General features: G+C 54.5%; 5 protein-coding genes across 5 annotated transcripts in view; 2 read left to right on the top strand and 3 right to left on the bottom strand.

Annotated features, from left to right (window-relative positions):
- Positions 1–603, bottom strand: part of PODANS_2_4110 (uncharacterized protein) — a gene marked incomplete at both ends in the record, with an annotated part of 1,240 nt that extends 637 nt beyond the window's left edge. Inside the window, 2 exons of the mRNA XM_001911127.1 lie at positions 1–195; positions 268–603. Coding sequence (XP_001911162.1) covers positions 1–195; positions 268–603 — 531 coding nt within the window. The remainder of the gene's footprint in view (positions 196–267) is intronic.
- A 784-nt stretch (positions 604–1,387) lies between these two features.
- PODANS_2_4100 (uncharacterized protein) lies at positions 1,388–1,712 on the top strand (the record flags this gene model as incomplete). The annotated part of the gene is made up of 3 exons (XM_001911126.1): positions 1,388–1,439; positions 1,501–1,644; positions 1,693–1,712. 3 exons carry the CDS (start codon positions 1,388–1,390, stop codon positions 1,710–1,712), a joined length of 216 nt encoding a protein of 71 aa, XP_001911161.1.
- A 450-nt stretch (positions 1,713–2,162) lies between these two features.
- On the bottom strand, positions 2,163–4,136 carry PODANS_2_4090 (uncharacterized protein; the record flags this gene model as incomplete). The annotated part of the gene is made up of 1 exon (XM_001911125.1): positions 2,163–4,136. One exon carries the CDS (start codon positions 4,134–4,136, stop codon positions 2,163–2,165), a length of 1,974 nt encoding a protein of 657 aa, XP_001911160.1.
- Positions 4,137–6,816: 2,680 nt separating this feature from the next.
- Positions 6,817–9,008, top strand: PODANS_2_4080 (uncharacterized protein; the record flags this gene model as incomplete). Its single annotated transcript, XM_001911124.1, has 2 exons — positions 6,817–7,738; positions 7,801–9,008. The coding sequence occupies 2 exons, from the start codon at positions 6,817–6,819 to the stop codon at positions 9,006–9,008; spliced, it is 2,130 nt and encodes a 709-aa protein (XP_001911159.1).
- Positions 9,009–10,035: 1,027 nt separating this feature from the next.
- Positions 10,036–10,461, bottom strand: PODANS_2_4070 (uncharacterized protein; the record flags this gene model as incomplete). Its single annotated transcript, XM_001911123.1, has 1 exon — positions 10,036–10,461. A coding segment is annotated over one exon (426 nt), but the record flags the coding sequence as incomplete, so codon positions are not given.
- Between the last annotated feature and the right edge of the window lie 17 nt (positions 10,462–10,478).

Below are 10,478 nucleotides of genomic sequence, written 5' to 3'. Positions count from 1 at the left end.
GGGGGGGGGGGGGGAAAGCTTACAAAACTTGAAATCCCACTTCAAACTTTTCTTAATTAACCCGGTCGACTGGGGCGTCATCAGTTCCGCCCAATGCTGCCTATGTTTCGGATTAACATGAACGGCAAAGTTGGTGATCCAGTTTACTCTTGCCGACTCGGCATACCGATAGTAATTCACATTGTTGACGTGTTGCTGTTTGGCTCTCATTTGTCAGTATCACCACCACCCCGCCCAAACTGAAAATGAGTGGGGGGGGGAACAAACAAAACTATCCATCTCCCCCCAGGCAATCTGCCTCCCGTCTAGCCCTCTCCTTCCCCCGGTGAGGAACCCTTCACTGCCGGCGACAAGAGACTTCCATTCGGTTGATAGGGCTTTGAGAACGGAGGACGCGCGGGTGATTTGGGAGTGGGTGCAGCCGAAGATGATGCATTTGCCTAGGCGGGCGCGGAGGTCGGGGATCCAGTGTTTTGGTGGTGGAGGGGGGAGTTGGTTGGTGATGGTAGAGAGGGGTCTTTGTAGGGTTTTGGTGAAGGACGGAAGGGAGAGTAAGCCCCTTGATCGGAGGGATCTGGTGAGGAGGGGCGTTGGGGGGGTCATTGTGGTGGTCGTTGTTGTGAGACTTCAGGAGGTGATATCGAGGCGGTTATGTTGAGCCGTGCGGTGTTGTGTGGTTGGACGGATGATGCAATTGTGAGTGGGTGAGATCGGTTTGTGAAAGTGAGGTGTTCACTCTCTTTTCAATTGTCCCAATTGCGCCTTTGAGATGTCAAACTTCTTCCAGATGGACTCAAGATGTCACGGCCGTGACAGGTTTAGCTGTCAGTTGTCCTGGCTGTCGCCATTGCCCTTGAGCTCTTTGGGAATTCCCGTCCTGTCCGGGGGCTCGGAGACGTCTCGGCAGCGGGGGAAGAAAGGTGGGGTGCCTTTCTGGACATGTTGATCTCGGCCGATGCCAACCGTCTCTTTAGAGCTGTTATTCTCAAATTTGTCCAGAAAAGTCTATATATTGTGAAATTGGGCATATATGTCTGTCAATAGCCTTGGCTAAAGTAAAACACGCCGCCTGGCTAGAATCTCAGACAGTCCAGGCTGTGGTTAGCTTCACGCTGACTGGACGGCCGAGAGAGACAGTGCGGGCCTCTGCTGCGCGCACTGCTGGTATGTGCGATAAGATAAGCAATGCCGCGGTGGTGGGACGAGAATGTCGTCACCAGGCGCTTATCCAGGTGGTCTCAACTCCGCGTGAAAGTATCATCAATTACACGTACTGTCTGGTGTTGGCCCGAACAGAGTACATAATTCGCAACCTCGGTTGGCTCATGAGAGTAGAGGAACATGTGTATCCCACAATAATTCCTCATTCAACTCAGCGTCGGAAACAATGTCCTCAATAAACCCAGAGCTGAGACAGCAAGTCATGTCAATTTACAAGCGTATGTACTTCGAGCCCCTCCCGTGTATCACGCCAAATTCTCGTATTCATGCTGTCAGTAGAGCTCTTGTACCTCGGCCGTGATTACCCTCAGGGATACAACTACTTCCGCCCTCGCCTACACAGGGCCTTTATGGCCAATGCTAGCCTGACGGATGAAGCGGAGATACGTCAAGCCATTGCGCGGGCGCAGTTTGTTCAGAAGGGTAAATATAACAACATTGAATCAGTCATGGGAGAGAAAAGCTAACGAGAAGTTCAATCCTGTTTATGATCAATAGAGATTGAAGCACTGTAAGTCCCCAAACTCCAAGACTATCCTGACCACAATAACCAAAACATAACACAGATACTATCTAAAACGATACCGGACTCTCAGGAAGCGGTATGATGGCGCATAGCGATTTGGAATTCTGCTTGATACCCTACATCGTACAAAAGAAATGGATAGTAACGGAAAACATGCCAGCTTGTAGCAAAAATACACTTCCGAAGAGAACGGCCAACAACAGAACCCCAGAACAGTAGTTTTAGACATCAAACAGAAAAATATATAGTCATTCACACCTGAAGGTATATCCAATTCGAAGAAGAGAAAAAAAAACATATCCAAGAAACCCATAGCCAGCTCGACTTCCCAAGACGGTAAAGTTCGGGACCAAATAATAAACAAAAGAAAATCCCTTTTAGAAACCCGCCATCAAAAGAGACCAAAGCAAAAAAATCACCTCTTCTTCGCCCACCAAGCACCAACCTCGAGGCACTCTCCCCAACTCGGGCCATTTTCTCTCACCAGATCATTCATCATCTTCCCCATCCAGGCATCCCACTCATCCTGGCTCTTCCCGCTCACCTCCCTCAGGACATGCTCCATGCTCTGGATCTGCTGCACCACCACCGTCAACGCTGTCCTCCTGACCGCCGTCGCCACCGGCCCTAGCGCCTTGCCCACGGGCGCACCATCCTTCCCTAGCCTCCTCGCCTTCGTATCGATATAGCTCTTCCCATCCTTGGTAACCACACCGCCAACCCCTTCCCTTTCCCATCGAACTTCCGACAAAGGAATCGCCAACCTCGTGCTCCCTACTCCAGTCAAGACCTCCGCTTCTTGAATCAACAACGGCCCAATAACCGTACAAGGCATGCAAAACAGCCCTCTCGCCTCCAATGCGCGAGATATCCACCCATTATATTCCAACAAGAAGTTATTAAGAGGATGGCTGAGCGGCGTATTGGCCGTCATGAGATACGCCCCCATCTCCATTATATTCTGCTCGTCATTCCCATTCTCAGCCTCACCACCAGCCTCCGCTTCACCCTCAGCGCCACCTGATCCAGCAGGTGGCTCCGGCACATGAGGGCGGAGCATACGAAGTGTATGATCAGTCTCCCATATCTCCACCGTTCCACCAGGCACCAACACCCGAATATACTCGTCTACCAGACCCTGTTGCATCACCATCGACGTAGCAAGGCCCATGTCCTTCACCATGACAAAGTCAAACGACCCCTCAGGAAAGGGTAACGGCAGTTTCCTCAGATCGTGTTGTACAAAAGTCCAATTCATGTCTTTATCCGGCCTGATAGCTGACGCCCCAGGCAAAGCGGAAGGGGCCGACTCGGCACTCTCAGAAACCCCTGGCCCTCCCGTGGGAGGCGCAAGAGGGACAATATCAAGCCCGGTAAAAGACATGTTTGCGTGCTGGCCTCTGGCTTCGTAGTAGCGGTAGCAAGTCATGCTCCAAAATCCTGTCCCGCACCCAATTTCCAGGATGCGCGGCGGCGGTTTGTTGATGAATGTCGGATCGCAAATAGGTCGTCCGTATAATTGTAGTAAAAGCATCGTCTTTAGACCCTGCCTGTGTAGCTCCTCCAGGTCGACGGGTAATGGGTAAGGGAGGGACTGGTCCGAGATGTACGTCCGGCCGTTGCGGACGACAAACGGCCTGAGCTGGTGAGCGGCGGCTTCTTGGCTGGATGGTGGCTCGGTGGAGATCATGGTGCGCCCGCTCGCCGTGGTTATTCCCCCGACGCTGGTGACGCTTTCGGAGCGGGGGAGACCTGCTGGTCCCGGCCCAGGTGGTTTGGATCCTGGATCGTACATGGCTGCTGCTGCATGATGGAGCATGCGTCGGTCTGAGAAGGCGGCCGAGGCGGAAGCTGGTGTTTGTGCCGAAGCTGGCTCAGAAGTGCTACCGCTGCCCGGTGATCGCGAAGAGGCGTCGACGGTGTTGAGGCGGGGGGTTGCTGGTAGCTGCTTGTCCTGGTAGGACATGCGCTCGCGGTGTCGATCACGGCGGGCGCCGAACGGGGGTGCTGTCACAGCAGCAGGAGATGCGGCGGCGGCATCAACTCCGGGTCTGGCGGCGTCGGGAGCGCCGGAGTGCTGCAACCACGCAGGGTTGTTGTTGATGTTGTTGTTGCTAGTGGCGGCGGTGGCGGTGCCGTGGTGGTGACCTGGATGCGATGGCTGCTGGTTGCTATCGCCGGTCCGGCCGCTGCCCGTGCTCGAGGTGCTGGCGCTGTTAGTACGGGCGTGTCCGTGTATGCGAGAGCGCTTCTTCGTCTGGGTGCCCGAGGTCGAGTTGGATCGGCCAGGCTGCTTGGAACGGGAGCGATGGGAGGAATTAGGAGGCGGCTCGACGGTGTAGGCGGAGAAAGGGGATTGAGCCGCAGCATAACCTGAAAGGAACTCCATCTTTGGTAGAAACTTTTTCGCCAGCGACGGGACCAGCGTCAAGCAGGGGGGCTAGGGGATGGGCGTAATGGGCCCCGCCCAAACTCAGGGGACCTGTTTTGGCAATGGGGGCCTTTGTTCCAGGAGCACCGGAACGCCGTCTCGCTTGCGGCATCCAAGGAACCAAAGGTGACATGCGGGAGAATGGGGCCCTCCCTCCTTTTTCTACCGCCAGAGACCTTCCGCATTCATAAAAAAGCCTGGGAAAATGCGTCGTGCCCCTGCGTCTGTTCCGCAACAACCTTTCCTCAGCTGCCTGACACTGGGCAGCCTTTTCTAGAAGTCTTCGATGTCTGTGCGAGTTTCGAGTCTCTGCGAGTGCTGAGTGGTTGGTTGGCGGGACGAGACAGCAGCCCAGCGGGCCAGCCAGGTGCTGAAGAAAACGCTTCTTTTTTTTTCTTGTCAGAAGAACCCAGAAATCCCTCGTCCCCCTGGAGAACACGGCTGCCTCTGGCTTTCTCAGCTGATATGACACGTCGTGGCGAATTGGTGATAGATCCGTATCATAGGAATACGATCAGACAGCTTAAGAGAATAGTCACACCGCCGACGGCGCCGAGATGACGGCTGTCTGTGGGGTTTGTTGTTGGCTGTCGGTTCGGTGTGCCCCAGACACGGTCGTCATGGCTTGCGATCAGTTCAAGGATACCCTCGACATGCAGCAGCCATGTGAGTCGCTGACTTTCCAGCTCCTCGAAGGCCAGGGACGTTATCGCGGTCTGGTGGATGTGTGCAGTTGCGCGCGAATTGGCTGCGATGCTGATCAAGATCGACCACTTGGTTCTAACACCCCAGCTGGTTTCAATGTGGGGCCACCGAGTACAAGAGAGTGTCGTATTCAGATGTTGGACTGAGGATGGCAACGAGGATGAGGATGAGGGTGATGACAGCGACGGATGAGAGAACGAAAGACTCCAGAACGACTGGATGGACAAGCTGGAGACAATTCTGGCTAGAAGCCAGGGGCCCATTCTTCTTATTCAATTGCTTGCCATGCCCTGCCTTTGGACCGCATGTGCAGTACACTTCTTGGTTCGGTCTAGCTATTCCGGGCATTCTGGGCCACTGTTCAGCACAGGCTCCCGGCCACCGGCCACCGGCCTCACCTTCGGTATTGGGACTTTTCATGCCTGTCATAGGCTGCTCGTCTTGCCATGCCTCGCAGACACACCTCGATGGGTCTGGGCTTCCCCGCACTCCGCCCCTCAGTGTTTTCTCTCATTCCTCTCAAATGCAATGCAGCCTCTGCTCAGGCCTAGCCCGAGAACTATAGAGAGATTCCTATTGGCATCAGAAGCGCCACCTATGCTCCAACCGACCTGGCTTTGAAGCTCTGGGCGACCGCTATTCTGCAGTGTATTCCTTCCGTGTCTGTCTGGGCTAGTGTAGGAGCATGCTTGATGTCTGTGCCTATGGAGGTTTGCATGTAGACAGATAGGTGGGAAGAGGGACTCAGATGGAAACCCATTGACGTGTGGGCGTCAAGTAAACTTTTGCCTTTAAAAAGTCCAGAGAATGCCAGTGCTTGTAAGGGCCTTGTATCATAAAGTGAAGAGGGGGAGGAGCATCCAATGATTTCACTCATCACGTGACGGCCGTTCACTGGGTCCTGGTCTGGGCCCACGGGCCTTAGGTAAGCAGGGAGGCTTTGGGCGCTGCTATCTTTGCGCATCTCCATCACAGCGGGCCACAACAGCAGACGGGTTGGACTCCTCTCTCTCCCCACGACATCAGCAATCGCGCAGCATATCCTTTCACTTGAGTATTCATTGACAGGCGCTCCAATTATCGCCAGCAAGAGGTAATACCCGTTCTTTATCTTTGGCCACAGGTGAGCCCTGTTTACTCCCCCGAGCCGCCCTGTCAAGGCCCCAGAATCTCTGGCCCTGGCTGCACTTTGACCTTGGCTGTCTGGCCGCTTCCCTCGCCTCGCCTGCCATCGCTCGCTGTCGTGACGGCCCGTGTCCCAACATCATCTTTTACACAGATTTTGCTAACCCGCGTGCTCCCCAAGCAGTCGGAAAACAGAAACAAAAAAATAGAGACACCCGACCTCAGCATCTCTTTCACACCCCCCCCCCCCAAACAACCAAGGCGCGCGCGTCCCGAGCCCCTCCAACCTGCTGGCGAACTTGGCCCTCTTGTCAAGACGTTGGCTCTCGGTCCCCGTCCGACGATTCTCCTCGAGTTCTTTGGCGGCTCCCCCCGTTCGCCCTTCGATCTCTTCGATCTTTCGGTGAATGGCTCTCTGAGCGAGCTGCATTCTCCGTCAACTCGACCCCGGTTGGACGCTCACACGCTTGCATCCATGCCCAAAGAAAAGGTCGTCTATTCCATGCAAAATCTTCCACCTCCAGCATCTCAAGTCACACGCTTCCACCCTCCGCCACGAATCCCCCCTCTTTTCCGTGCCAGGCTCGCCAGATCAAGCCTTTTCCGCCGAGCCCCGCCCTCTTTGTAGATGGCAGATGGTGACCGACATCCGATACAAGCATTCTCGAGCCCGCTTTCGTCCAATTTCAGCTCCAGCAGCTCGATCGCCAACGGCATACTGCTCAACTCCCTTTTGTCACACCTAGTGGCCGCCCAACCCACTGCCCATTCCAAGACATCGGCGTCTCTTGGCCAAAACCTGCGCGGCATGTATGGTCAGGGGCCCCAGCAGGGGCACAACAATCGCCTCAGTGGCGCTCCAGGGCGGGGTCAGCCCAATATTCCGCCAGTGCAGTATCAACAGTACAACTACGGTCAACAGCCACAGGGCCATCCACATCAGCATCATGCGCATCACCATCAGAATCTTCAGCCAGACCCCGGTGTACACGGGTTACCGGCGGGGAACATGGGGCATTCAAGCTACTCCACCGGCGCCCATCAAGCCTCTAGCCCATTTGCTGCCGGGAGCCATCCTAGCGGGCAAACTGCCACCACTAGAGGTGGTTCTGGTCAAGCAATCTCGGACAGTTGGGGAGAGCAGCTCAAATTGTACAAACAAGCACAGGAGGCGCATCAAACCATGGTTGAGCAGCACCTTCCGCACTATTATGCACGGGCCAAGGCATCCGACAACAAGGGGGTGGTGTATGCTTCCGAAGGAACGACAACTACAGAGGACCAGGAAGTCGCTAGAAACCGGCCCTCCTATACCACAAACAAGCTTGTCAAACGACAGGATTGGCACAACCTCGACCTGAGCGGTCAAGGGGTGCGCAAGATTGCGCGGGCCTTGTTCAGTTACGATTTTCTTGTAGAGCTGTACATCGCGTCCAACAAGATTACCGTCTTGCCTCCAGATATTGGCAAACTAAGGTGCTTGAAGGTGTTGGAAGCGTCTCATAACGAACTGCATGAACTGCCCCCCGAAATCGGCATGTGCACAAACCTCCAGCAGCTTATCTTGTTTAACAATCACATAACAAGCCTTCCGTATGAACTGGGCTTCCTTTACAAGCTGGAGATGCTGGGTCTCCACGGCAACCCACTCATGAACGGCCCGTTGAAAGACGAAATCATGAACAAGGACACGAAGAGCTTGATCAACAGTCTTCTCGTTGACGCTCCAGGTAAGTTTCTGACCGACCACCTTGAACCAAGCACGCCACATACTGATAGTCGCCCTCTGCAGTCCCCCCTGCTCCCGCTCCTCGTCTTCCCATCACGGTGCAAGATGATGTGGCGTCTAGCCTTGAACGTGTCAGCGTTTTAACGTGGAATATTCTGTGCGAAAGGTACGCGACCAAGCAGATGTATGGCTACACACCGCCCTCAGCTCTTGAATGGGACTATCGCAAGCAGTTGATCCTCGACGAGATCTATGACCGCAACCCAGACATCGTCTGCCTCCAAGAGATCAGCAGGAACGCCTATGAGAACGAATTCTCTCCCTCCCTGGCCAAACACGGTTATAGAGGTATACAGTGGTCAAGACCCAAGGTGAAGACATTGCCCAACAACATGGTAGGCGGTGTTGACGGCTGTGCTACCTTCTGGAAGACCGACAAGTGGATTGTACTGCAAAAGGAGATGCTTGACTATTCACACCTCACCATCACCCGCCCAGATCTCAAGCAAAACCACGACGTTTACAACAGGGCGATGGGCAAAGATAATATTGGGACGATTATCTTGCTGGAGAGCCGAGTAACAGGTTCTCGCTTGATTGTGGCCAACACGCATCTGGCCTGGGAACCTGATCTTTGCGACGTGAAGCTATTGCAGATCGCGTGTCTGATGGAGAACATTACGAGGCTCGGCGATAAGTGGACACGAACCCCGCCGATGGCAATCGACAAAAAGCAAGCGATTCAAGGGATCCTCGAAGAAGGAGAGGAGAGGCAGGAGCTTCCTCCGCCAGGCCCTTCACAGGAGTATCGCAACAACACGGATATTCCTCTGATCATCTGCGGCGATTACAACTCTACGCCCAGCAGTGGCGTTTACGACTTTCTTGCCACTGGTCGTCTTTCCCATGATCACCCTGAATGGCTTGGTCGAAAGTACGGAAACTTCACGAGAGACGGTGTTGAGCACCCCTTCAGCATCCGTTCGGCCTATGCCCATCTCAGAGGTGGACCTCATGAACTTAGCTTCACCAACTACACACCAACCTTCCGTGAAGTCATTGACTACATCTGGTATTCCACCAACACGCTGGAGTTGGTGTCGTTGCTTGCTCCTCCGGACAAGCAGGCTCTTACGCGGATTCCTGGCTTCCCATATTATCACTTCCCATCTGACCACATTCAAATCATGGCCGAGTACGTGATCCGGCCCCGCAAGGACAAGAGAGCAGTCGTGGAGCCGGATTTTGGACCAAGCAGCCGGCGGACTTGAATGACGCACCCTGCTCCTTAACCCGTTCCCTCGCTTCGTTCCTCTCTGGGTCGGTCTATTTTGAGTTTGGCGAACTGGTGGGGCACGGACGGGCACAAGGTGTTTGGGAATTGGATTCGCGCTCGATCTCATGTTGTTTATGGTTCCTATCGTTGTTTGCTTGCGATGATCACACCGGGGCAGGCTGGGCGTATATACGGGGTGGGGGGCGTGGGTTAAGGGAAGGCTTTAGCGATTGGACCCAAAAGGGACATCTTGCATTGAGCGAAACCGGCGCGGCTGTCTTTTTTTTTCTGGGTGGACGGGAAAGATAGACAAGTCGTGTTGCTTTTGGGGGAAATCTTGTAGGGATACAGTTTTTTTTCCGTCTTTATCTTGTCTTTTGTTTCATTTGCGAGTAGGGGGTTTAGTGGTCATTGGCTCTGTTGATTTCATTTTTGGTTGTATGTTTTCTGCTCACATGGAATTCTCGCTTTTCTTCCTGGCCTTGGTGCTCTCTCTTTTCTGCTGCAGGTCGAAAAAAGTATAGGCGCGCGGAATGGGGGGGGATACTCTTGGGATAAGAGAGGTTCATAGCGTCACAGCGTACCTATGCATACAACAGCGGACACACCAGTCAGGAGTGTGGACTGTTTCAAGCGTGTGTGAACGAGTTGATTGAGTGAGCGAGTGAGTGATAGTGTGAAACCAGCAAAAGAAAACTCGTGTATCACTGTCTGCTCAAAGATCACCCATAGCTATCCCCTCACCCTCATGCTTCAACAACTTGTCGTTCCACATACCCTTCCCCCCAGTCAAACACAAAGCATCGAGATCAGAAACAGGAAGATACAAAGTCGCAATGTTACCCACCCCCACCGTCAAGATGGTGTTCCAGATTCCTAGTCTTGCATCCTCCTTGCCGCCGCCATCACCGATAACCACAACTCTCACCCTTGCTGTGACTTGTTCCTCCCCATCCAGCACCCCATATCCACCCCTGTCTTCCTCCCTTCCACCACTCTCGCGATGAGGGTCAGAAGACGACCTAAGCAGCCGCCAGAGCAGCCATCTTCTTCCTGTAAATCTTGGCAATAGTGTCCGGGTTCGGCCCGAACGAGCCCGCGGCGAGAACATCCCGCTTCTGGACCTTGACCATGTGGATGCCCGGAGCGCGGGCCTGGACGGCGGCGACGATCTGCTCGTACTCGTCGTCCGTGAAGCCGCCCCCGAAGAAGATGGCCTGGGGGACCTTGCGGGAGGAGGAGTCGGAAGCACCGGCGTTTGTGCCGAGGCCGGAGGAAGGGGAGACGGAGGTGTCGCCGGAGCAGAGGGCGGGGAGCTCGGCGAGGGCCGAGTCGAGGGTGAGGGAGCAGTGGACGACTTCGATGTCGGGGAGGAGCTTCTCGCGGACTTGCTCGGCTACTTTCGGGTCTTTGCCAAAGGTGGCGACGGGGATGGGGGAGGTGTTGTTGGAAGCCATTTGAAAAA

This window comes from Podospora anserina, chromosome 2 (assembly GCF_000226545.1).
Source record: "Podospora anserina S mat+ genomic DNA chromosome 2, supercontig 2".
Taxonomy (NCBI): domain Eukaryota; kingdom Fungi; phylum Ascomycota; class Sordariomycetes; order Sordariales; family Podosporaceae; genus Podospora; species Podospora anserina.
Note: the sequence above shows the minus strand (reverse complement) of the source record. Positions and strands in the feature narration are given on the sequence as shown.